The following is a 27544-nucleotide window of genomic DNA, read 5'->3' on the forward strand; positions in this document are numbered from 1 at the left end:
CGCTCTGCACACGTTGGTTACGTGCGCCTCTGACACTGAGACATCCTTTAGCTCCAACTAAAAACAAATCCTGTAGCAGCTGTGGCTAGGAAGGCAGAGAGACACCGGAAGCTGCCGGGCGGCTGAGGCGTCCTTCTCCCCTAGCAACGGTCGTGAAGGAAGTGGTTGTTGCAGTCGCGTCCTGTGCGCCTGCGCGGAAGCGCCGCCTGCTGACGTGGAGCTAGGTCCCGGAGGCCGAGCCCGGCGGTGTGCGGGAGAGCGGCTGGGGCGGTGGAGCAGCGGCCGAGGCCGGGATGGCGGCGCCGCTCGCTCCGCGCGGGGGAGCCGGCGTTGCCGGCCGGTGCTGGTTGGTGCTGCTGCCGCCCCTGCTGCTGGTGCTGCTGCTAGCGCGGTCCGCGGGGGCCCTGGTGGAGGGGCTGTACTGCGGCACGCGCGACTGCTATGAGGTGCTGGGCGTGAGCCGCACGGCGGGGAAGGCGGAGATCGCGCGGGCCTACCGCCAGCTGGCCCGGCGCTACCACCCCGACCGCTACCGGCCTGAGCCTGGCGACGAGGGGCCCGGACGGACGCCGCAGAGCGCCGAAGAGGCCTTCCTGCTGGTGGCGACCGCCTACGAGACTCTTAAGGTGAGGTCTGGGGACGCGGATGGGCAGCGAGGACTTCTGGCCGGCGGAGCAGGGTTCTCGGTGACCCCGTCACGACCCCTAGGATGTTCGCGATTTCCTACGTGGCCTTGCGAAAGAACCCGCACGCGGCTCATTGGCAAAGATGGGAACCCCCTCGGGTCTTGGAGGACAGCTACCCCGTTCCTTTTTGTGACAGTTTTTGTTATGCAAAGCTTTGGATATCTTACAATTTAGTGAAAGCACTTTAAAAACGTGCAGCTCACACTTGGAATGCAGGGTGATTATTATTACAAGGATCTGTGATAGAACCCAGGAAAGGTCTCCAATATTGAATGACTGATGGCGCCAATCTGACTTGACAAAAACTAGATTTCTGGGGATGGTATTACATGTGACATTTAGGGGCGTCTGGGTGGCTCAGTGGGTTGAGCGTCGGACTCTTGATTTCGGCTCAGGTCATGCATGATCTCAGGGTCGTGAGATCAGGCTCGCTGTCAGTGGGGAGTCTACTTGGGATTCTCTCTCTCCCTCTGCCCCTCACCCTGCTCTCTCTAAATCTTTAAAAAAGTAAAAATAAATGTGACATTTAGCTTGGGTTTAAGGACTTAGAAAAACACTGAGAAGAACAATGAACAAGCAGTCAGAAGACCGGATATTTGACTCTTGGCTCCTACTACCCCACTATGACCTTGGATAGTGACTTAATATGTCACAGTAGCTGTTTCTTCATATGCAAAATTAAAGCCATCCTTACAGGGTTCAGTCAATGAGAACTGAATAAATGTGAGAAATCCCCATACAGGACCTGTAAATACATGCTTAATGACTTGGGGTTCAAGACTTAGTTCTGTCAGGAAAAATTTGTGAATATTGGTGTAGTCATTTGACAAAGGTTTTATCGAGTCCTTTGGGGATGGGGAGATTTAGCCTGTTCCTATTTCCTTCTGCTACTGCAAAAATCAAACCATATAAGGAATCACAAAGTATAAATCATATTTGATGGAAGTGTTACTGCTTCAAGGGCCCCATCATGCTAATGTAACAGTAATTGTAGGTGTAAGGTGTTTCTTTCTGGCCTCTTTTTTTTTTGTTAGGCAGAGTTTTCCATGTTGCTATGTAACTTGTTTTTAATGACTACTTTGAGTTGGGTATACTGTAATTTAACCATGGATTATTTGTTCAGAATAGCTTTCCAGAGCTGAAAATACTGAATCAAGGAGCTAAAGTCTCTTCATTCATGCTTTCCAGAGCAGTTTATATAATATGGAGTCTTATTAATGAGTATGCCAAGTTCACTGAATTCTCCCGAGCATTGGCGAGATTGTAATTCTTATTGGCAGTTGACTGAAGAATGGGTGGGGGCTGGGGAAAGTGCAGACACCAGGGGGTTTAGTTGCTTGTTATTTAGGATATAGAGGGATTGAGAAAAGCCTTCAGAACAATGGGAAAGAACTTCTCTATCCAGGGCAACCCAGCATCTAAAATCCCAATTTTTATTTTTCTGCAGTGAAGAAAAACAGTGGTCCACACAAGCAGGCAGAAGGCTCTGGTGACACATAGGGAAGCACCGGGAGGATAGAGAACTTCCAGAAGAGAGGGCAGCAGAAACACTGGCAACTGCTGCCTTCTGTTGGGGTTGGAGATGGGTAGGTTTGGCATGAGAGTGGTGAACATGTTAGTAAGACATGTGCCAAGAAAGAGAGACAGTAGAGAAATTCTTGCTGGGAGGAACCCCAAGACTCTATTCTTGCCATTTTCTTGAACAGACAGATTTGGAGGCTGATTTGATGAATCTGTAATGGTTGCCTCTAAAAGTTTCTGCCTCTAAAGTTCAGTGCTGATTTGTCAGCGAATAAAAGCTCAATAAAATAATTTGTCCACTTTTGGGCAGTTAAAAACTGGTATGTCTGGGGAAAGTAACACTTTTAATCTTGATTCCAACAAGAGGTTTGTGGTACTACTGATGTCTCCAAACAGGAAACAAAAATTGAGTTATACTGATGGAGGAGGGAGTGAGAGAATGTGCTGTAGTTTCCCCAGCCCCATTCAGTGTTACTGTCAGAGGACAGGGATGTGTGGGGATGGTTTGGACCCTTGAAAACCAGACCTAACTGAGCTCCATGAAAGCTGTTTTAAGGTTAAAGAGACGGACTTCTAAGTGGAACACCTCCAGAAACTTTCTTTTTCAGACTTCACTGCAGATGCTCTCTCCTGGAATAAGGAAAAGGACTTTGATTTGCTGTATGTGGAAGTTGTTAAAAACAAAGAGGGTGGTCAGATTTTATTTGTCATAATGGAAAATTGTGAGTAAGCTGCCAGAGAATATAATTTCTGGGTAATGCAGAGACCTAATGAACTGGAGTCATCCAATTTGGACAGCCTCAGCCTTCCAAATTATCCCCTTGAGGCAATGAGTTTGTAACCACTACTTTACTCAAATTTTATCTGCCGGCTAGAATGAGGGCAAGAAGAGGTCCATGTGGCCTTTGCTAAGACCAGGTCAGATAGAATAGTGGGAGAAGTTGATGAGTTCCAGTGGCTCCAGAATAAAGAGGAGATACAGAAGCCTATACAGAATTCCACATATCATCTTATGGAGGTAGCAGATGTCTACCTGGGACCACTTCATTTCTGTTGGCTGTTTTTGTTATATGCTATATCTTTCTCCATAAATAATAATAGTAAAGGTGTACTTATCTACAGAGCCAGCCAAAAAGGAGGGAGGGACTTGGGAAGACTATGTCATCCTTCATGCCATGTGCAGTTATTGCTGGCATATGGAAGAAGAAGCTAACTTGATGTTTGTTTTGTAAAATGCACAGGCAGGTTCCATTTCTGGAACAGTGTATCTAACAGAAATTGTTCCTTTCTTGAAATCTGAAATCATTTAGTTGTAAATTCATTGGAGCTAGGAGTCTTTTTTTTCTCCCCCCATAATTTTTTTAAAAGATTTATTTATTTTAGAGCAAGCGCACGAGTGGGGAGGGAGGGGCAAGGGGAGAGGGAGAGAGAATCTCAAGCAGACTGCACACTAAGCGCAGAGCCCAATGCAGGGCTCAATCCCACCACCCCGAGATCACAACCTGAGCTGAACAGTATGAGGCTCAACCAACTGTGCCACCCAGGCGCCCCCTCCCCCCATAATTTTTTGATAACCTTTTAATTTCTCTTATTAGTTTGTTCAAGTCTCTTAATATTTTTAATGTATATGATATAAGAAGCAATATTATATTTTTGTTATAACGTTCTAGTGGTATTCATCAAAACTTCTAATAACCAAGGATCTCTGAATGTTGATAATATGTACATCACCAAAATGGGAATTTATATTCGTGAAATATAGTGGATTTATGACTCTGAGGTTGTGTTGGTCAAATACATGCCTCTTTGAGAGAGGGTCTTTTTTGATGGTGGTTGTTAGTACACTAACATGATTTAAGTACAGTCGGTAAGACAAGAAGATATTATCACACTTGATCATTGTTATTTTAGAAACACAGATTCTACCTGTGCATAGAGAGAGAGAGGAAAACTAGAAAAAGAAGGATGGGTAATAATGGAAGGCAAAGTCACTGGTCAGATGCTTTCATCATGTCATGCTTAGTTCATATTCGCGAATAACTTAAAATTACAGTTCTCAGCAGGACTTCAGACCATTATGATTTCACACACTGCTTTATATTTGCTTCATAATATAAGCAAAGTTAAGACAATAAAATAGTATTTAGTGTGTTTGACTACTGGGATTCAGGGAATTCATGGACTTTGGAAGTTAAGTAAATGGACTCTCACTTGCTGTGTCAACATTGGATCTTTTTATGTGGATATAGCACTTATCACACTGCGCTGTAAATACTGAGTAGCCCTCCCCTCTCCACTAAACCATCTCCTTGCCTTTTTGTTTGTATATCCATGGCACCTAGCCCAGTGTCTGGCACATCAGATAATGAATGTTCATTAAATGAAAACTGGTATCTGGAGATAGATTCAGTGGATTTCTGACATTTTGACATTGTTATGTGAAGCCTACTTTGGCATTTTACCCTAAATGTAGTTTTGAAGAGTGGTACAGATAAAGTAGATTGGATGGCTATGAATGAAAAATTTCCACATGAGATAAAAACTGCACTTCTATTTTTAAGGAGAAATTCTGTTTTTTCAAGTGAGAACATTAATCCTTTTTGAATATAGATAAGAGTTGGATGAAGTAGATGAAATATGGACGGCCTAGAAATCAACAGATGACGGAACATGTGCAAAGAATGCACTTAGAACATGGGAAAATAGACTTTGACGGCATTTTGGAAAATCACAAAAGAACAGAAAAGGTCTTGGCAGTATTACTGGCCTGAAGGTTATCTGTTAAGGTGACAGATAACGTAGTGAGAGCCTTTTACTACCCTAGCCTTGTCTTGGCAGGGAGGTCACAAGAATACTTCAGTTTCTTTTTATCAGTCTGATTGATGTAGCAGGGCTTTAGCACTTATGACGAATTTGGCATAAAGGGGGGATTCTGAATGCCCTGCCCTTTTATGTTACTGTTCATTGTTCTCTCCTAGTTTATTCTACTCAATCCTTTCTGTAACCGGTACGAGTTGGGCGCTGGGGGAGGAAACCATAACAATGAAGAAGGCACAGTTCTTGCCTTTAAGCTTTTAACATAACAAGGAGACAGATACTAATTGTTCGGTTATTATTTATTTAAGTTATATAATAAAGATATGTGTAGATTATATTACAGCACTGAGAGGATACAATTACTGCTTCTTCGGGGATTGGAGAAGAATGTAGTCTTTGGTCTGGATCTAGAACAGTCACCAAAGGTTGACCACAAAGGGACATTTCTGGTCGAGGGAAAACTTGATCAACAAAAACATGGAGTCATGAATGTGCAAGCCTTGTTCCAGGAACAAGATGTAGTTTCGTGAGGTATTAGTGTTTTCTCCACCAATGATCACTTTTATTATATTTCTCCCAGGGACTCTTTGTTTTTGGGAAAAACAATTAATTGTACTTCTTAATACTGTTTTTCTTTTTCGCCATCTATCCACATTAATCAGTCATTCATAATAATTGGGTATTCATAAAAATAATAAAAAACATGTAAATTTCTATTACAGTTGTGATGCTGATAAACAGCGAAATTAAGTAAGCTTGATGGCAGATAGTTTTCATTTCACATGTCAACTCTGATTGGTCATGACTCCTTTAAACACTTGTAAAGGTTTTGAGGTCTTGTCTGGGTTTAGTGGGAAAGATGAGATGTTTGATAGTGATTTCTCCCATGGGTCCAGAAGAAGGGTGTGGTACTTTATGTACCACATTTGCTATTTCTGCTGTGACCCCATAAGTGCTCTTTATTTTCTACTGATATCGTAATTTCAGCTGTTATTCCCTACTTAGGCAAAGGTTGACTGAACACCAAATATGTTTAATTTTAGTTCTGTGACAACACATGATGTTAACAACCAATCAGAGCTTCTGATTAACATAAGTTAATGAGTTGATATAACATGTGTTGATTTAATTCTGGCCAGAAACCGAGCACTTGAGATTTTAATTTAGCTTGTGTGGATTTATCATAGATAAAAGAACATTTTGAGATATTCACTGAACGAAGATCGTTATTGCATTTTTCACAGATATTAGAGGAGCTACTGCTTCTGGGTTAGATGCCTGATAGGGAGAATGTTTCAGGAGACTGGAACATAGTTTGGGATCAGGTGATGAACAGCCATTTAAGCTGTGTTCAGGAATTTGAACTTTATGTATTGAATAGTGACCAGAGGTTTTAAAGTGGAGAAATAACGCAATCAGAGGTTTCTTTCAGAAAGAAAATTCTGGGAACAATATTGAGAATGGGTTGGGGAAGGCTGGAAGGTTCTTGTCTGAATTCATTTCCACCATTTTCTGGAATCTCATCATTCCTCTTTGGTAACTTGAAAACTTCTTAGTTGGTGTATTTCACATTCCTTTTGCTTAATTTTGCTTCTTTTAAAGCTACAGTCACATTTTTCTTCTTTTTTACTGTTGGCTATCTTCACTTTATCTCCTTTTCTTTCAAGCTGTTGTAGACTGACGTGTATCAGCACACATAATGAAATTGTTCTTAAGGTGGACAGTGGTGTTCCAATGTCAGATTTGAGTGCTGCTCTTCATTTCTCTCCTCTGGCACTGTCTGTGACATCTGATGTTGTTGATCATGTAGCTCTTTAAGCTGCTGTCCCTTGACCCCCTCAGTGTTATTCTTTCCTGTTTCTCCTGTCTTTCTAGTCATGTCTTTTCAGTCTTTATAATCTTCTTTTCTTCTGCCTACACCTTAAACATTGCTTTTCCTTAGAGTTCTGTCCTTTGGGTCTTTTTGTTTTCTAAGCTCTTCCTGATGAAACTCAACCACATCTGAGACAACTCTAAAATCTGTGCGCTCTCTAGGTTCATATTTTCAGTTGTGTCTCATTTGTCTGACAGTTACCCAAAATTAAACATTTTGGAAATCAATCTTGTTATGTTTGTTAAAGCATACTTTTTTCTTTAAGATTTGTTTATTTATCTGAGAGAGTGCACACACATGGGGTGGGAAAGGGGCAGAGGGTGAGGGAGAAGGAGAGAAGCAGACTCTGTGCTGAGCACAGGGTGTGACGCGGGGCTGATCTCACCACCCTGAAATCATGACCTGAGCCAAAACCAAGAACGGGATGCTTAACGGGGTGGAACTGAGCCACCCAGGCGCCCCAAAGCATATGTTTTAAAAGAGGATATAATCATGACTCCTATATGGACACAAAATGAACATCTGTCAGATTTTATTTAATTCATTAACTAATAAAGGAACCAGTAAGATAATAAAACCAGTTCAGAAGAGGAAAAAGTGCTACACATTCAGTGTCAAAACGGGGAATACTAAAGTGCCTGTAAAACTGGCCAATATGACAAGGCAGTAATCAGTTGCATTCCACTGGACATGATTTTTCTTTTTGTGAATAAGAATTATTTGTATTACTTCCAGTTTTCTACAAGTTACTTCTGTCTCTAGAAAGTCGCACCCCGTCTACAGGAATAGATAATCCCAGAGGTTCCAGGACTTGAAAAGATTCCAGAAATTTTATTTGTCCCTATTTCAGAATCTTCCACTATTTTCCCCAGCATCTTCTCCAAACTTGATGCCCTGTTCCTTTATTCTTTATCTCAGAGTAACGTGGGTCTCACAGTGACTATAATTAGAAACTTCACTGTTAATCCTCAACATGATTGGTTCTTAAACTCCCTTGATCATTAAGTCCTATTTATTCTATTTCTTGGTCCCTAAAATCTCTTTCTCCCTCGTTCTATTCTTTACAATAATGTCAGAGTCAACTTTCAAAAATAAACACACCTACTCAGTGCTTTTGTTCTCATGCTTTCAAACATTTCATTTTTGAATAGCACAGACAATAACACTCTAGCACTTTAGCATGGCATATAAGGTCCTCTCTGTAGTTCTTATCCAAATCAGTCTTCCTGGTCACATTTACTACACCTTTCTTCCTAAATTTCCCTAGTGCTCAAGCTTTAATGAATCCATCTTATTCACTGATGCTTCTGTACCTTCATACTTCCTGTTACCTTTATCTGGAAAAAGTTTTACTACATCGTACTTGCTTTTCAAGATCCAGTACTCATTTCTTCTCTGCTATGGATCCCATTACCAGTGATCTCAAGCAGAGTTAGTTAGTTCTTTCTTGCTTAGCACATCAAATTGCATTATTCTTGCTTGCTAGATTCTTCTAGATGGGAGCGTTCTTGAGACCAGGACATTATCTTGTCTTTTTATCCTCCCTTGGGTCCAGCACAAGGATTAATGCCCTGCGTAATTATTTGCTGAATTGGAAATAACTAAAGTTTCTAAAAGCTCAAGTAACCAACTAGATGGTGATACTCTACTATTAATTAAAACACTGAGGGACAGATTTGGGTTTTGAGCATGTTTACTTTGAGATATTTATGTTACATTTAGGAAATGCTTAGGAGGTATTTGAAAATAGGACACAGGAAAAGCAGATCTGAGTGTCACTAGTAATTAGGTGATACTGCAAATCATGGAAGTTGTTGAGGCCACATGTAGACAGAAGAGAAGACATATGAGAAGACAGTTGCACTAGTGACTAGGGACAGAGAACAAGAAGAGAAATAAAACTGATAGCAGTTAATTTTCTTCCTCTTTAATAGAATGTAATGGCCTGGAAAAAAATTGAGGGAAATAGGGGCGCCTGGGTGGCTCAGTCGTTAAATGTCTGCCTTCAGCTCAGGTTGTGGGATTGAGCCCCGCATCAGGCTCCCTGCTCCACTGGGAGCCTGCTTCTTCCTTTCCCACTCCCCCAGCTTGTGTTCCCTCTCTCGCTGGCTCTCTCTCTCTCTCTCTCTGTCAAATAAATAAATAAAATCTTAAAAAAAGAACGAAAGAAAGAAAGAAAGAAAGAAGGAAGGAAAGAAACAAGAGTCTTTTTTTAAAAAAAATTGAGGGAAACGTGATTTTTTTTAAGGATCATTTGTGTATGTGTATTTCTTTTAAAATGGGATATATATGTGTGTGTGTGTGTGTGTGTGTGTGTGTGTGTGTGTGTGTGTATATATATTTTAAAGATTTATTTTTTTTTTTTTGAGAGGGAGAGAGAGTGCCAAGCAGACCCACAATGAGCATGGAGCCCGACAGGGGGACCAATCTCATGATCCTGAGATCACGACCTGAGCCAAAACCAGGAGTTGGCTGCTCAACTGACTGTGCCACCCAGGCGCCCCAATGGGATTAATATGTATTTTTAAGAATGAACAAAATAGAGGGAATTAAGATAGTGGAGGAGTAGGGGACCCTAAGTTTGATCCCTCAAATACACCTAGATGGTTATCAAATCATTCCGAACACCTGCAAAATCAATTGGAAATCTGAGAAAAGAAATGCTGCAGTTCTACAAATAGAAAAGCAATCACTTTTTGGAAGGTAGGAGGTGGGAAGACTTGGATCTGGGGTGATATATCAGAGGATACAGTGGAGGGGAGGGAGCTTGCTTAGGAAGGCTACCATAAATTATTATAAGCAGCGGAACACAAAATCGAAACTTCTAGAAGTCTGCTACAGTGTGGTAGTCCCTGGCTTAAAGGTGCTCAGGTGGTGAAGCAGGGATAGCTTGGTATCAGGATCCCTGGGATCACAAGAAGAATGGGAGTGCCTGAGTGTGGCAGATTTCCTAGGCACAAGAGTGGGGACGCTGGCTGAAAACAGCGAGTTTAGGTGCTGGCTTTCTGCTCTGGGTTGCCATAAACCTGGGAACTACTGACGATCAGTGTCAAGCAAAAGGTAGAAGCATGGTGGGAGGAACAGCACAGGTCTATACAGCAGGAATCTGTAAAATTTGGAGTTTTGAAACTCAGTTGTGTGCCTGGGATAAAAATGCTTGGTCACAGGCTGGGTGAACACAGAGTTCAGACAGAAACCAGGGAGCCAAGAGTGATTGACTGCTTTTCTGTGAGGGCTCACTGGTGTGAACTTTCAGCTCCCGGATTATAGAGCAGGGAGCTGTCATTTTCTTCCCACCTGTGGGTGCTGAAAGCCTTCAGGGAGCAAAACAGTGCCACATAGTGGAACCCAGAGCGGCTTACACTGAGCCTGGCCCCCTGGCAAGGGAGGCACATTTCCACTAGGGCAAGGGCACTTGAGAATCAGCACAACAGACCCCTCCCCGAGAAGATGAGCAGGAACAACTGGCTCGCACAAATTTACTGATCATAGACAGCTGCAGAGCTTCAGCTCTTGGGGAAAACAGTATATAGTATTTGTGGGGTTTTGTTTTATTCTTTAGTCTTTCAGTATTATTCTTTCAGTTATTTTCTTATTTTTTCAATTATTTTTTTCATTTTTTTTATATATACATTATATATTTTATTTTTTTGTTTTTTTATTGTATTTTATTTTTTGTATATATGTAAGTTTTCTTTCTTTTTTATTTTGAGATCTAGTTTCTTTTAACAAGCAGACCAAAACACCAGGATCTAGTGGGGTTTTTTTGTTGCTTCTTGTTTGTTTTTTTTTCTCATTTTGTTTTGTTTTTGTTTTCTGGTTTGTTTTGTGTTTTTTTCCTCTGTTGTTGTTGTTATTGTACTTTTTTCCCTCTTTCTTCTATTCTTTTCTGGACAAAATGACGAGAGTGAGAAATTCACCCCAAAAGAAAGGACAGGAGGTAGTACTCACTGCCAGGGATTTAATCAATATGAATATAAGTAAGATGTCTAAACTAAAATTGAAAACAACGATTATAAAGATACTAGTGGGCTTGAAAAAAGCATAGAAGACACTAGAGAATCCCTTACTGTAGAAATAAAAGAACTAAAGTCTAGGCAAGCTGAAATTTAAAATGCTGTTACTGAGATACAGTCCCAAATGGAGGCTATAAAAATGAGGATGAAAGAGGCAGAAGAGAGAGTCAGTGATATAGAAGATAAAATGATGGAAAATAAGGAAGCTGAAAAGAAGAGAGAAAGAAAACTACTGGATCAGGAAGGGAGACTTAGAGAATTCAGCGATTCCATAAAGCGAAATAATATCTGGATAATAGGGGTCTCAGAAGATGAAGAGCGGTAGAGAGGGGCAGAAGGTTTATTTGAACAAATTATAGTAGAGAACTTCCCTAACCTGGGGAAGGAAACAGACATTTAAATCCGGGAGGCACAGAGAACCCCCCCCATCAATAAATCAATAAAAATAGGTCAACACCTCAACATATAATAGTGAAGGTTGCAAATTTCAAAGATAAAATTCTGAAAGTAGCTTGGGGCAAGAGGTCCTTAATCTACAAGGGTAGAAACATAAGGCTGGCAGCAGACCTGTCCACAGAGACCTGGCAGGGCAGAAAGGACTGGCGTGATATACACTCAACATGCTAAATGGGAAAAATATGCAGCTAAGAGTACTTTATCCAGCAAGTATGTCATTCAGATTAGAAGGAGAGCTAAAGAGTTTCCAGGACAAACAAAAAATAAAGGAATTTGTGAACAGTAAACCATCCCTGTAAGAAATATTAAAGGGGATCCTTTGAGTGAAGAGAAAGCCCAAAAGTAACAAAGATCAGAAAGGACCAGAAACAATCTACAGGAACAATGAGTTGACAGGTAATACAAAGTTACTAAATTCATCTTTTAATACTGTAAATGGACTAAATGCTTCAATCAAAAGACATAAGGTATCAGAATGGATTTAAAAAAAAAACCCATCGATATGCTGTTTACAAGAGACTCGTTTTAGACCCAAAGACACCTCCAGATTGAAATTGAAGGGGTGGAGAACCATTTACCATGCCAGTGGACATGAAAAGAAAGCTGGAGTAGCCATCCCAATATCAGACAAACTAGATTTTAAACCAAAGACTATAATGAGAGATGAAGAAGGGCATTATATCATAATAAAAGGGTCTATCCAACAAGAAGATTAACAGTTGTACATATTTATGCCCCTAAGTTGGGAGCAGCCAAATATATAAACCAATTAACAAAATTTAACTCATTGATAATAATACAATAGGGGACTTTTTACCCCACTCACAGCAACAGACAGATCAGTTAAACAGAAGATCAACAAGGAAACAAGTTTTGAATGACACACTGGACCAGATGGAGTTAAGAGATATATTCAGAGTATTTCATCCTAAAGCAACAGAATACACATTCTTCTTGAGTGAACATGGAACATTTTCCAGAATAGATCACATACTGGGCCACAAATCAGGTCTCAGTTGGTACAAAAAGATTAAGATTATACCATGCATATTTTCAAACCACCATACTTTAAAACTTGAAGTCAACCACAAGAAAAAATTTGGAAGGACCACAAATATATGGAGATTAAAGAACATCCTACTAAAGAATGAATGGGGGAGGGGGTGCCTGTGTGGCTCAGTTGGTTAAGGGCCTGCCTTCATCTCAGGTCATGATCCCGAGTCCTGGGATTGAGCCCTGCAATGGGCTCCCTGCTCAGCAGGGAGTCTGCTTCTCCCCTTCCCCCCCGCTCATACTCTCTCTTGCTATCTCTTTCTGTCTCTCAAATAAATAAAATCTAAAAAAAAAAAAAAAAAAAAGAATGCATCAACCAGGAAATTAAAGAAGAATTTAAAAAAATACGTGGAAGCAAATGAAAGTGAAAACATGACAGTTCAGAACCTTTGGGATGCAGCAAAGGTAGACCTAAGAGGGAAGTATATAGCAACACAGGCCTTTCTCAAGAAACAAGAAAAGTCTCATACACAACCTAACCTTACACCTAAAGGCGCTGGAAAAGGAAGAACAAATAGGGTGCATGGGTGGCTCAGTCAATTAAGCAACCAACTTTTGAGTTCATCTCAGGTTGTGATCCTAGGGTCCTGGGATCAAGCCCTGCATCAGGTTTACCGCTCAGCAGGGAGTCTGCTGGTCTCCCTCTCTCTCTTCCTCTGCCCCTCCCCTCACTTACACATGTACTCTCTCTTTCTCTCTAAAATAAATAAATCTTAAAAAAAAAAAAAAAACCAGCAAATAAAGCCTAAATCCAGCAGGAGAGAGAAATAATAAAGATTAGAGCAGAAAGCAATGATATAGAAATCAAAAAACCTGTAGAACATATCAATGAAACTAGGAGCTGTTTCTTTGAAAGAATTAATAAGATTGATAAACTGCTAATCAGACTTATCAAAAAGAAAAGAGAAAGGACCCAAATAAATAAAATCATGAATGAAAGAGGAGAGATCACAACCAACACCAAAGAAATACAGACAATTACAAGAACATATTATATGAGCAACTATATGCCAACAAATTCGGTAATCTGGAAGAAATGGATGCTTTCCTAGAAACATATAAACTACCAAGACTGAAACAGGAAGAAATAGAAAACCTGAACAGAACCATAACCACCAAGAAAAGTGAAGCAATAATCAAAAATCTCCCAACAAACAAGAGAGTCCAGGGCCAGATGGCTTCCCAGGGGAATTCTACCAAACATTTAAAGAAGAATTAATACCTATTCTTCTGAAGGTGCTTCAAAAAATAGAAATGGAAGGAAAACTTCCAAGCTCTTTCTATGTGGCCGGTATTACCTTGATCCCAAAACCAGACAAAGACCCCACCAAAAAGGAGAATTACAGACCAATATTCCTGATGAACATGGATGCAAAAATTCTCACCAAGATACTAGCCAGTAGTATCCAACAGTACATTAAAAGGATTATTCACTACGTCCAAGTGGGATTTAGTTCTGGGCTCCAACGGTAGTTCAACATCCACAAATCAATCAGTGTGATACACTACATTAATAAAAGAAAGGACAAGAACCATATGATCCTCTCAATAGATGCAGAAAACACATTTGGGAAAATACAGCATCCTTTCTTGATTAAAACTCTTCACAGTGTAGGGATAGAGGATACATACCTCAATATCATAAAAGCCATCTACAAGAATCCCACAACGAATATCATTCTCAATGGGGAAAAACTGAGAGCTTTTCCCCTTAAGGTCAGGACCACAGCGGGGATGTCCACTATCACCACTGTTTTTGTTGGTCAACATAGTACTAGAAGTCCTAGCCTCAGCAATCAGACAACAAAAAGAAATAGAAGGCATCTGAATCGGCAAAGACGTCAAACTCTCACTTTTCCCAGATGACGTAATACTCTGTGGAAAACCCAAAAGACTGCACCCCAAAATTGCTAGAACTCATACGAGAATTCAGCAAAGTGGCAGGATATAAAATCAATGCACAGAAATCAGTTGCATTTCTATACACTAACAATGAGACAGAAGAAAGAGAAATCGAGGAGTCAATCTCATATACAATTGCACCAAAAACCATAAGATACCTAGGAATAAACCTAACCAAAGGGGCAAAAGATCTGTACTCAGAAAACTAGAGAATATTCATGAAAGAAATTGAGGAAGACACAAAGAAATGGAGAAACATTCCATGCTCATGGCTTGGAAGAACAAATATTGTTAAAATGTCTATCCTACCTACAGAAATCTATACATTGAATGCAATCCCTATCAAAATACCACCAACTTTTTTCACAGAGCTGGAACAAAGAATCCTAAAATTTGTGTGGAACCAGAAAAGACCCCAAATAGCCAAAGGAATGTTGAAAAAGAAAAAGCAGATGGCATCACATTCAGGACTTCAAACTGTATTACAAAAGTATAATCATCAAGACAGTATGGTACTGGCAAAAAAACAGACACACAGATCAATGGAACAGAATAAAGAACCCAGAAATGGAGCCTCAACTCTATGGTCAACTAATCTTGGACAGAGCAGGAAAGAATATCCAGTGGAAAAAAGTTTCTTCAACAAATGTTGCTGGGAAAATTGGACACCCACATGCAAAAGAATGAAACTGGACCATTTTCTTATACCATATCGAAAAATAAACTCAATGAATGAAGGACCTAAATATGAGATAGGAATCCATCAGAGTCCTAGAGGAGAACATGGGCAACAACCTCTTTGACCTTGGCTGTGGCAGCTTACTAGACACATCTCCAAAGGCAAGAGAAACAAAAGCAAAAATGAACTATTGGGACTTCACCAAGATAAAAAGCTTTTGCACAGCAAAAGAAGTAGTCAGCAAAACTAAAAGGCAGCCTGTGGAATGGGAGAAGATATTTGCAAATGTCTTATCAGGTAAAGGGGGCTAGTATCCAAAATCTATAAAGAACTTATCAAACTCAATACCCAAAGAACAAAAAATTCAGTCAAGAGATGGGCAGAAGACATGAACAGACATGTCTCCAAAGAACACATACAGATGGCCAACAGACACATGAAAAAATGCTCAGCATCAGGGAAATACAAATCAAAACCACAATGAGTTACCACCTCACACCTATCAGAATGGCTAAAATTGACAACTCAGGAAACAACGGATGTCAGCGAGGATGTGGAGAAAAGGGAACCCTCTTATGCTGCTGGTGGGAATGCAAGCTGGTGAAGCCACTCTGGGAAACAGTATGGAGGTTCCACAGCAAATTAAAAATAGAGCTACTCTACGACCCAGTGATGGCACTACTAGATATTTATCCAAAGGACACAAACAGTGATTTGAAGGGGCACATGCACCCCAATGTTTATAGCAGCATTATCAACAATAACCAAATTATGGAAAGAGCCCAAATGTCCATCAGCTGATGAATGGATAAAGAAGATGTGGTATATATATCCACTGGAATATTACTCAGCCATCAAAAAGAATGAAATCTTGCCATTTGCAACAACATGGATGGAACTAGAGGGTATTATGCTGAGCGAAATAAGTCAGAGAAAGACAAAACTGGATGATTTGACTCATATGTGGAATTTAAGAAAACAGATGAACATAGGGGAAGGGAAGGAGAAATAAAATAAGATCAAAACAGAGGGAGGCAAACCATAAGAGACTCTTAACTATAGGAAACAAACTGAGGGTTGCTAGAGGAGAGGTGGGTGGCAGTAAGGGGCAACTGGGCGATGGGCATTAAGGTTGGGTACTTGATGTAATGAGCACTGGGTGTTATATGCAACTGAGGAATCACTAAATTCTACCCCTGAAACTAATAATACAGTATATGCTAACTAAATTGAATTTAAATAAAGAATTTTTAAAAAGAAAAAAATGAACAAAATATTATTACATTTTCATATATTACTGATTCCTGGCCTTTAACGTCCTAAAATGGTTTCTACTATCTGTGTAACTGAAAATTTTTAATGTGAAAGTGGCTGCAATATCAAATTATTGCAATTATGTATATTGAAATCAAACAATTATTTCTTTCAAGGGCAAGAACGTAATATAATTTTGCCTCTGGGGAGGGGGGAGAATGATCATTTTCGTAAGAGAAGGAAGGATTCAGTGCTTTCTTTGCTTGTGGGTTTCCTCTTGTTCACTTTTGATCTAGATATTGGTGGTTATGTTCCAGTCCTCCTGCATGTGCCCAAGAGGATTGGGAGTGGAGTGGACACCAGCAGAAGCACCATTTTTTCCTGTAGACATTAGAAACAAGGAGCTTATTGCCCTGCTTGTCAAGGCTCAGGACAGAGAGGAGGAAGAAACAAGTATAAAGGTTTTGGTTTTGGAAAGAAGTTGGAATCTCCTGACCCTGGGACCTTAAGATCCACAAAATTGCTGAAAGAAAAAGTACTACCTTATTGAAAGGTAAGACATTAAACTGTTTTAAGGTTTAAGCCGTTTTAGCCACATTAGCATGTTTTCATAAGCTGTGAAATCAAGCAGTCATTTCTGCGAAGCCAAAGTTTTTGTGAAATAATCACCCATCCAGCCTTCCTGGGGAGATAGAGACCTGTATGGCTCAAGGGACGTTTATAGTGAGGGAGAGCCTTTACAAAATTGTACTCATTTTTTAAATGACATTTACTGAATGCCAGGCACTGTGGTAGGCCTTGGATATACAGAGATTAATATGTCAGTCACCCTCCCTATCTTCCAGAAGTTCTCATTCAAGGAAAAAAACCCTGATGATTACAATGTGATAAGTGCTATAATAAATAGGTCATATGTGTAATAAGAGTGGTCTAAATCTGAAGGAGTAATGTTGTGTCCTAAAGGATTAATGGAAGCTCATGAGGTTGGAAGAAAGGGATGGGCATTTGAAGTAGAGAGAATTATATGTTTAAAGACATAGGAATGAAAAAGTGTGCTGTGCTGGAAGAACACACCAAATTGCAGAAATTACTATCTGATGTTTGCTGTGGAGCAGAAGAGGAGCAAGTGTTGAGATGTTGCTAGGTGAGAGTGGACTAGTTATGGAGGTCTTGTTGCATGCCAAGGAAATTTTAACTTACTTATTAGCCATGGGGAAGCACTGAAGATGAAAAAAAATTGTGGGACTACCTGAGTTTCAAGATGGGTAGGAGAAAAAATAAGTATAATAGTTTTAAAATAAGTATGTACCTATAGCTCTCAGTTGGGTCCCAGTCTTTTGTCTCTTCTTTTTTGCTAATATTCCTCATATCCTTGTGTTCTTACTAGGTTGATTCTAAACTTTGTAGGTTACTGGAGAGTAGGATTTTGATTTAGACTATTGAGAACTAACTCTCCAATTTGTGCCAACCTTGAACACCTTCCAAAGTGTATTATGCATACCTCAACCTAAAATAATTTTCCTCATTCTGGAGAGAAAGCTATAAACCCAAGAGTAAAGATTCTGGCTGATTAAATGCTGTAACAAGGAGGTGGCCAACGTTTCTTGTCTTTAATCTTGACAAAAACAGGGTCATAAGTTTATGGTGACCCCAAGGAAAAGAAAATCATCCTAAGAGAAGTCAGACTTGATCCTGAAACCTTCTACGGGAATTAGTTAATTTGAGGACTCATTGGAGGGCTGGTTGCAGTAGAGAGGCCAGATACAAGGTACATAATTTGGAGTGGCCAGTTGCTGGAGCATTAGTTGACCATCCTGTCAGAGGAGCTCAAGACTCAATGAAGTAAGTCACATATTTAGGGACCAGTGAGAAGATGGTGACCCTGGTGGAAGATCTGGGTGAAATGTTTGAATAGGGGTATCTGTATTCTATGGACTGTGACTTTCACTAAGATAAGAGAACAAAGAAGGAAGGATAATTTTTGGACCCATGACATTCAAGATTTTTATTTATTTATTCGACAGAGAGAGAGACAGCCAGCGAGAGAGGGAACACAAGCAGGGGGAGTGGGAGAGGAAGAAGCAGGCTCATAGCGGAGGAGCCTGATGTGGGGCTCGATCCCATAACGCCGGGATCACGCCCTGAGCCGAAGGCAGACGCTTTAACCGCTGTGCCACCCAGGCGCCCCAAGGACCCATGACATTCAAATAGTAGATTTCAGTGACACTCAAAGATCTTGCTGTATACTTTAACCAGGAGGAGTACAGTCAGGCTGGGCAAAGAGCTCTGTATAGATAATGATGCTGGAGATCTGTCGGAATCTGATCTCACTGTGGCCATTAGTTTCAAAACTACATGTAATCTAGTTGGAGCAAGGAAAAGAATTATATTTGAAGAGTACATTTCAAAAGGCATCTGCCAAGATTGGAAGGCTGAATTAAAAGTCAAAGATTTCAAGCCAGAAGCAGAACATTTCTATAAAATTAGTCCAAAAAGCAAAAACTGGAGGGAAAATCGAAAAATTCATAAAAGATGTCTTGAAGTACTCAAAATGAGATGTATCAAAAGTTGTAGGCTTTAGGGGCGCCTGGGTGGCACAGCGGTTGGGCGTCTGCCTTCAGCTCAGGGCGTGATCCCGGCGTTCTGGGATCGAGTCCCACATCAGGCTCCTCCGTTATGAGCCTGCTTCTTCCTCTCCCACTCCCCCTGCTTGTGTTCCCTCTCTCGCTGGCTGTCTCTATCTCTGTCAAATAAACAAAATCTTAAAAAAAAAAAAAAGTTGTAGGCTTTAAGTCTTCAGAGCTATCTATGACCTATAAAGTTTCTGTATGTCCTATAAAGTTTTACCCTCTTTAGGTTAGAAGCTCTAAAGTATGATAATTATAGAAATCATAATAGATTGACAATTGAGGTGTGTGGCAGTTGCCACAGAAAATCCTTTTTGAAAGAAAGGAACATTCAAGAAGCGAATTTGAGAATGATAACAGCCTGAGCTCAGCCCTCCTTATATAACAGACAGTTCTCATACTGGCCCTCCAAATAGTGCTGTGGAATAGACTTTAAATATATTTACATTTAATTCTACTAGATACTAGTTTAGTTTCGAATTCTAGTCAGAGGTAAAAATATTTTGAATGTACTGAACCTAAGAGAATTGTCATTCAAATTCAAAATTTTTTTAAAGATTCTATTTATTTATTTTAGAGAGAGAGCGTGGGCACGCACACACAAGGGGGGGAGGGGCAGATGGAGAAGCAAGCTCCCTGCTGAGCAGGGAGCCCATATGGGGCTCAATACCAGGACTCTGGGATCATGACCTGAGTCAAAGGCAGATGCTTAACTGACTGAGCCACCCAGGCACCCCCAGAATTCTTTCTTTTAAAAGATTGTTTGTTTGTTTATGAGAGAAAGAAAAAGTGCGGTGCACAGGGAAAGGAGCAGAGGGAGAGGGACAAGCAGACTCCATGCTGAGTGCAGAGCCCAATGTGGGGCTCGATCTCAGGACCCTGAGATCATGACTTGAGCCAAAACCAAGAGTCAGATGCTTAACCGACTCGACTGTACCACCCAAGTACCCCACAAATTCAGAATTCTTAATAGAAAATACATGATTTTAATGGGTACAGAGGAGATTTTGTCATTAGCAAACTTATTTTAAATCTAAGAAACTGCATGTTGGAAGATCAGGAGATCTGAATAGACCTGAGAGCCTCTGTCTGTGGTAGGAAAGCACTAGGTTTAGATTCTGAAATGCCTTTAGTTAAGTATTTGCAACTTTATGAATGTTGAATAATTCATCCTAGAAAGACGTCCTCTGGGTTAAAAAAGGTTTTTTATTTTCATAATGATTTGTATTGTACTTCCTTACAGAGAGTAGAGAATTTGTTGGTTTTACTCTTTAACATTTTTTGGACATGAGACAAAATAGAGGTGCCTGGCTGGCTTAGTTGGTAGAGCATGCAACTCTTGATTTCTGGGTTGTGAGTTGAAGCCCCACATGGGGGTAGAGTTTACTTAAAAAAAAAAAACAAACAAACAGTAAGACAAAATAGGTTTCCTGTGTGATGAAAAAAGCAAATCATAACCCAGTGTAATAGTTCTTCAACAAATGTAGCTCATAGGGTTTGCTTAAAAAAAACCCCAAAAAGACAAAATAGGTTTCCCGTGTGATAAAAAAAGCAAATCATAACCCAGTGTAATAGTTCTTCAACGTATGTAGCTCAGTAAGAGATTGGCATTTATCCCTATTTGAAATTGATTAAAATTAAAGGTTTTAAGAAATGTTTTATTTGTGAACATCAGAGCAGCATTTCAGAATGCTATGATTTTTTTTGAACATGTTTGTATGATTAAGAAAGATGTATATGTTAACTTATTTATGAACTGGGCTGTGACAATATGTTATAATGTCATAATATGTATTATGTATTTGTAACGTATTTATGTATAATGTCATTTGATATTCAAAACACTAAAATTAGTAGAGCAGATATTATCTGTTTTACTAATGAGGATGAGTGAGGCTCAGAGAGGCTAAAAATATCACCTGAAGTCACAGAGTTAAACTTTGACCATTATACTGAATCAGGGTTTCTTTGAGATGAGCATAATTCAGTTTTATAGGCACAGACTGGCTTCATCTGCTTTTTATTGTCTTAATCATTGCTTAACAGAAAAGTTTTTACACAAGGCTGGAAAATGATTGTGAATACCTATAACAGGAACATTTGTTCCTATCAACAATTATTGAGAAGAGGTATCAACAAGTTCTGAAGTTACAAGAACACAACATCCTTATTACCAACATAACACTGGCTAAAACAGCATGGTTAATTGTTATTAAAATGTTTTTCTTTTTCTAGGAGGACTAACAATACTTAAGAATTTGGAGAGATTACTTTTATTATGCTTATACCTAATATTAAAGTTCTAGAAACAAATATATGTGTGCTTTTGAAGAGTGGTAGGGAATTTTTTGATTTTGATAGTTTCACTTTTATTCAGATTAATCTTACATGGTTATAAAATTGTTTGACTTAACAGATAACAAACTAAGGCCATTTTCTGAAATATCCTATGAGACTGGGTATCTTGTTATTTTACAGGATGAAGAAACACGAAAAGATTATGACTACATGCTGGATCACCCAGAAGAGTACTATAGCCATTACTACCACTACTACAGCAGGCGCTTAGCCCCTAAAGTGGATGTTAGAGTTGTGATTTTGGTCAGTGTATGTGCTATTTCAGTGTTCCAGGTGTGTATTGATGGAGGTGTGTGTCTATGTGTATGCTTAGTGCACGTTGCCTAGTCTGGTCACTAAAACTGAATTAGAAGTACCTTTTAATAAAATTTTACTTGTAGTTGAGACTAATTTTTTTAGAGTAGAAAAATATTCATTTATTCAACCAATTGATTAACAATGGAATCTTTGTCAATGGCAAATCTAAGAAATTGATGATAAATGCCATTATATAATAAGAAAACCCAACAATAGATATTTTTCTCATTGTTCCCTTTAGAGTATTTCTCTCCTAACCTGATAATATTACTTTTGTAGGACTTTTCAATGATTTCCCATTAAATTTGTTAAAAACCTGAACTTCTTAAAGAAATATGACCTAACAAGTCTTGGTACCTATCCACCAAATGCTAGGAGTGCTTGCCATTACTGTAACAACCAAAAATGTCCCACACATTTCCACTGCCTGCTAAGGGCAGTTTTGCTTTGGTTGAAAACTACTGAAATAGATTAAAAGAGTAGTAATCTTTCATGTTGTTTTAAATGTCAAAAAAATTTCACTTCATCTTGAAATGAGTTTTTCCTACTATTATTCTTAAACTAACCACAGCTATCATGTCTTCTTTTGGAGGGAAAGAACATGTCAGGTGACTAGAATGAATCAATTTGCTAGTCTGAAAAGTGCTTCTCTAGCTTAATGCCCAGAAATGAGATTCACTTTATATGACATAAAGAATTACTATTGAAAATTAAGGTTGTGGATTTTAAATGTATCTGCTTTTGCAGAAATATTTTCTTTTCAAAGGGGAAAGCAGTAATAATTTTACCTCTCTGTTTTAGATAATACCCTGGTAACATTTTTTTCCCCTAGTCCTAATAGAGTGCTATTATAATATTTCAAGATATTATTGGTGTAACTGCAATATTCATTCAGTAAAACAGCAAATGAAATGTGTGGTAATGTGAAGAATAGGACTTTTTCTGACAATTAACAAAACCCTTTGTGTGTATTTATGAAGTAAGTTATGTATTTTCCAGTCAAATAAGAGTTCAAACATATTAGAATCCTTTACCTCAGAATATGATGAACATTACTGTGATATATTGAGATGGTTTAGGGAAGAGATGGGAATGAATATAGTTGCCTGAGTCTATCCTGTCATTTTTCTTTTTTTAAACAAGTTCTTCACTGGCTAGTTTTACCATTTAACTGTTCCCCCCAGAATGTAGATCACAGTCTCATAGTCTTAAAAAAAAAAAAAGAGAGAGAGAGAGATTTCTTAATAGTGATCTAGGGAAAGCCAAATGGTAGATATGAAATCACAGGTGTGGTGTGATTCTATTGATTTATCCCCTAATCTTGGGTATTTCCTGTCTGAATTAATGGCTTTTTGGCCTAGCGTAAGGCTTACCTGATTTATCCAGCCTCAGGTCCCAGGTACATGTGGGTCTTATTCAGCTTTATCTTTTACTTACAGAGAGAGATGATTGAGGTCCCTTTTTTTTTTTTTTTTTTTAAGTAAGCTCTGTGCTGACTGTGGGGTTTAAATTCATGACCCCAAGATTAAGAGTTGCATGCTCTACTAACTGAGCCAGCCAGGCACCCCTTAAGGTCCCTATTTTTAATCAGAATTGCTTTGTGGGGGGTGGGGTATGGTGTTCACCAAGGTGCATTTTGGTAGTAAAAATAACCCATTTTTCTTTGTTAAATATTTCAGTTTTTCAGCTGGTGGAACAGCTATGACAAGGCAATCAGCTACCTAGCCACAGTGCCCAAATACCGTATCCAAGCCATGGAGATTGCCAAGCAGCAGGGGTTACTCAGAAAAGCCAAAGAGAAGGGCAGAAACAAAAAGTCCAAAGAAGAAATTCGTGATGAGGAGGAGAATATCATAAAAAACATTATAAAAAGTAAAATAGATATAAAGGGAGGCTATCAGAAACCCCAGATATGTGATCTTCTCCTGTTTCAAATTCTCTTAGCACCTTTCCACCTGTGCTCATATATAGTCTGGTATTGTCGGTGGATCTATAATTTTAACATCAAAGGCAAAGAATATGGGGAAGAAGAAAGACTATACATCATACGGAAATCCATGAAGATGTCAAAATCTCAGTTTGATAGTCTAGAAGATCATCAGAAAGAAACTTTTCTTAAACGAGAGCTCTGGATAAAGGAGAATTATGAGGTAATTATTTGCTGGGATATTTGTGTCATCTTACTTATGAAGTTAAAATTTGGTGTAGGGGAAGGGATCACAGAAATGCCTTCCAGTTTCTGAAATCCAAGATTTAAATAATGAATAAAGATCTTATTTTTATTGAAAGTGTGACTATATTTGGTAGTGGGACAGTGGGTTTTTGACCTGTAATTTGTCTTAAAAGATGAACTTCAAATACTTTAACTGACTCATGCTGAAAATCTTAAGAATGGTCTGATTTGTTATGTTAAACTGCAGTGGGATAATATGTATGTTTGCAAGGATGTCACAACTTTCTGTTAATTGTTCTAATTTAAATTTGTTCTTCCCCAAATTTTCTTTCAGTCATGTAAACTTAGCTACAGGGATTAAAAAACAAAACGGAGGGAATAAGACATGGAAATTTTGTTGAAATAACTTCATTTCAAAATAGAGCACAAAATCTTCTATATAGTAACTAACATGTCTGAAAAGTTACTTTTTTTAAAAATGTCTCTAAACTTTGGGCAGCTTAATAAATATTATATTCTATAATTGTCAGCTACATCAGTTATCTTGAGGTGATCGCTGCTTAGCTCAAGTCTTAAAGGAACTATTTATCTTATCATAATGATATTATTTTAGGTTTTGCATAAAATTAATTGGCTAATGTATTAAAGATAAGAATAAAGCACAGTGATGGGGCACCTGGCTGGCTCAGTCAGTAGAGCATGTGACTCTTGATTTCATGGTCGTGATTTGAGCCTCAGGTCAGGGTAGAGTTTATTCAAAACAAAACAAAACAAAAAGATTTCTTAAGAAATCTGAATATATTTGTGTTTTTAGTTTCATAGGCATTCCTTTTTATATGTGGTATCCTAAATAGATTTTACTGAAGTAGAGTTCCAGTCTGAATTATATAAGTAACTTACTATGAATTGCCCGAATGTTCTGGCAAGTAGATATAGTTAGCCTGCCTGTAAATAACATAAAAATGGAAAGTAACATACTATTTTGCTTCTAAAGTACTTGAAAATTTTTCTCTTAAGTAGGGTAAGCAGCCCAGTTCACAAAACTGTATCTTTCAGGGAGTACTATCCTGGGCTGAATTGTCACGTTATTTTATGAGGTGATCTTAGTCATTACTTCCTAAAATTTGGAAATAAAGTCATCTCTTTCTAAAATTTGATGAAACTGGTTATGAAAACTTTTCCATTTAGTTTCAACTGACATCCACAAAAAGTTACAGAAATTAAGATTTTCTTTGTCCTTAACCTGCATGGTTTGTTTAACCGTCTTTGGGAATCTTAATAAAATACTTGGAAAACCAATAATTATCTTTGAATTTGGAGACAGTTGTATATATAAGGTCATTTTATTCCTTGGTTAGGATCAGTAAATACTGAAAGTCATCAATTAAATTTTCAGAGTACCATATTAAAGAAATAAAGTGTGATTCTTTAAGATTGGACATTAGTTGTAGAAAGTGTTTAAACCCTTTAAGCTCAGCTGATGTATGATGTCAATGAGGAAAAGAATGTATTCTCAGGTTACAGAAATCAGTGACAAAAATTACTAAGTTCTTGTACAATTTTTTTCTTTGTTTGTTTTTAATTTAACATTGAGTGTTAAGGTGCTTAACTCCTTAGTATTTTTAGATGGATGGTCTTCGGAAGACAAACCAGTACATTCATAGGAAACTTTTACCTAAAGTTATATTTGAAAAATGTAAATATGCCATAAAGGTAATCACAAATGTTTCCCTTTAGATGGTAAAGTCATTTAGTGTTGTTTATACTTACAGGTTTATAAACAAGAACAAGAGGAAGAACTAAAGAAAAAATTGGCAAATGACCCCAGATGGAAGAGATACAGGAGATGGATGAAGAATGAAGGGCCTGGACGGTTAACGTTTGTGGATGACTGAGGATTACTGAATGCTACTATGCCAAACCTTAATTGTGATATTTTCATAACTGAATTATTTTAGAAATGTATCAACTGCTCCTCAGCAGTACTTAAAATTTCTCAAATATTTGATTAAACAGAATAATGTAGAAATTTAAACTTTCCCTTAAAACTTTATACATAAGACATTTATGATTGTTCAATTTTTATAATCTATTTGTGGATTTTGTTAAATGATCTGACATGAAGATTTACTTGTTGCCATTTTAAATTTTTATATGTTTAGTTAAAAGATTTGACATGAAAATTTATTAGATACCATTTAAAATTTTTACGTGTTAAGTGTTTATTCTTTAAAAGTGTTTCCTTATTCTTTGTTACAGTGCTACATTTTTCTGCTTCCATGGCCTCTGATATTTTCACAAAACATAAAAAATTATAACAGCATTTAATTACATTTTGAGTGTCTTTAGACACGAACTTCTTCAGCAAAATGATTTCAACTGTCATGTCATCTTCATTACAGTCATTCTAGGATTGAAATACGTTCAAAATATCTCTCTAGGAGAGTCTTCTGCCAGAATGTGCTTAAACTATTTTTCCCCCTGTCATAATGTTCTTAATATGATCAGAAACTCTCCAGGAGAGTGAATCAACCTTCACGTCCTTGTAGGATGATCTTGATTACAGTCATTATAGGACTATAACTGTATTCTCAAAACGTTTTTCCAGAAGAGACCTTAAAAAGGTCTTTTGTACCACAGTATTGCTTTCCCCACCCACTTCAGTTAAAAAAAAAAATGACAGAGCAGAAGTAGTGTACTGAAAAGTTGTTCATGTATTATGAAGTCCTTGAGCCATGAAAAATCCAGCGTACGTGAGTGTATTTACATGCATTTAAACAAGACAGAGGAGGTGCATGGCTGTGTGCTGTTCTTTCAAACAATGAAATATGTTTTATACATGTGGAAGTGAAAGTAATTCACACATAAATTGACAGAAGCAAGTATGATACTGCATCAAGGTATTGATACACAATCATGGTAGTGAATCAGTACTCCTGTTAAAGGATTTATCTCATTGCTTCATATTAATAAAATGGTTGCAATATATCACAAGTTTGTTGGTATGACATTTTAAATCAAGGATTAACATAATTGCTTTTGTAGTATGTAGTTTAAAAAGATTAGTGTAGGTAATAGATACGCAGAGTCTGTTTCTAGCTAAAATAAACTAGTGCTTTCAGGAGCTCAGCCCAAATATGTGATATACAAAGAGGCAGGAGGGAAGAGTTTTGACCTTGTGAGTCATTTAATCTGTGAGTGAGGGCCTCAGTTACCTTAGTAGATAGAAAGTTGGGAGAGGACTTTAACTAGATTATCAGTAGACCCCTTTGCTGTTCTTAAATTCTGAAATAGTTTTATTTTTTTAAAGCACTTGCCCCTCTGTTAAAATTTCAAACTTCTGATACTCTATTTTTTTTTTTACACCTAGTAATAAGGCATAATAAAAGGACTGGGTATGTTAGCATTCATAAAGGTTGGCTGATACAAACAATGTGTGTTGGAAATTATTTTGAATATCTGCTAGATTGTTGTATTTTTCTCTGGCTTTATAGAAACCTCATTTCTGGAATCACCCCCAGCAGCCTTCTCTCTTGGTAAAAGTTTGGTCGTTATTTGGAATCAGGGTCATTGCATGGGTCAAGATAAATGGACTCTCCTTAACGGAAGGACTGTTATTCTTCTCTTTCCTTCCCTCAACAAAATATGCTTCAAAATCCTATAGTGAAGGAAGAGCCATTAGTTGCAAGTGTCATTCAAGTACTATGAATATCTTTATTTATATTCTGCCCATCCCTCACCAAAAAGCCAAACGCTTCTCAATTTTAGAACCATCTGGAGAAGAAACCTGGATAGAGGATCCCACAACCTCACTAGTTAGATACTTTTCCTT

At 38.4% G+C, this 27544-nt stretch overlaps 1 protein-coding gene across 1 annotated transcript; it reads left to right on the forward strand.

The window, feature by feature from the left end:
• The first annotated feature begins 218 nt into the window (after window positions 1-218).
• Window positions 219-26700, forward strand: LOC103678656 (dnaJ homolog subfamily C member 25). Its single transcript, XM_008708047.2, has 4 exons — window positions 219-626; window positions 21363-21515; window positions 23219-23689; window positions 25485-26700. The coding sequence occupies exons 1-4, from the start codon at window positions 294-296 to the stop codon at window positions 25605-25607; spliced, it is 1080 nt and encodes a 359-aa protein (XP_008706269.2). The 5' UTR covers window positions 219-293; the 3' UTR covers window positions 25608-26700.
• The last annotated feature ends 844 nt before the right edge of the window (window positions 26701-27544 follow it).

The sequence above is a fragment of the Ursus maritimus genome, unplaced genomic scaffold (genome assembly GCF_017311325.1).
Source record: "Ursus maritimus isolate PB19 unplaced genomic scaffold, ASM1731132v1 scaffold_17, whole genome shotgun sequence".
In the NCBI taxonomy this organism is placed as follows: Eukaryota; Metazoa; Chordata; class Mammalia; order Carnivora; family Ursidae; genus Ursus; species Ursus maritimus.

Bases quoted from the DNA above. Each gene is read 5' to 3' on its own strand.
- LOC103678656 (XM_008708047.2), top strand. From the start codon at position 294: ATGGCGGCGCCGCTCGCTCCGCGCGGGGGAGCCGGCGTTGCCGGCCGG. The intron at 627-21,362 runs GTGAGGTCTGGG...GTTATTTTACAG, and splicing joins CCGCCTACGAGACTCTTAAG to GATGAAGAAACACGAAAAGA. The intron at 23,690-25,484 runs GTAATTATTTGC...TTATACTTACAG, and splicing joins GGATAAAGGAGAATTATGAG to GTTTATAAACAAGAACAAGA.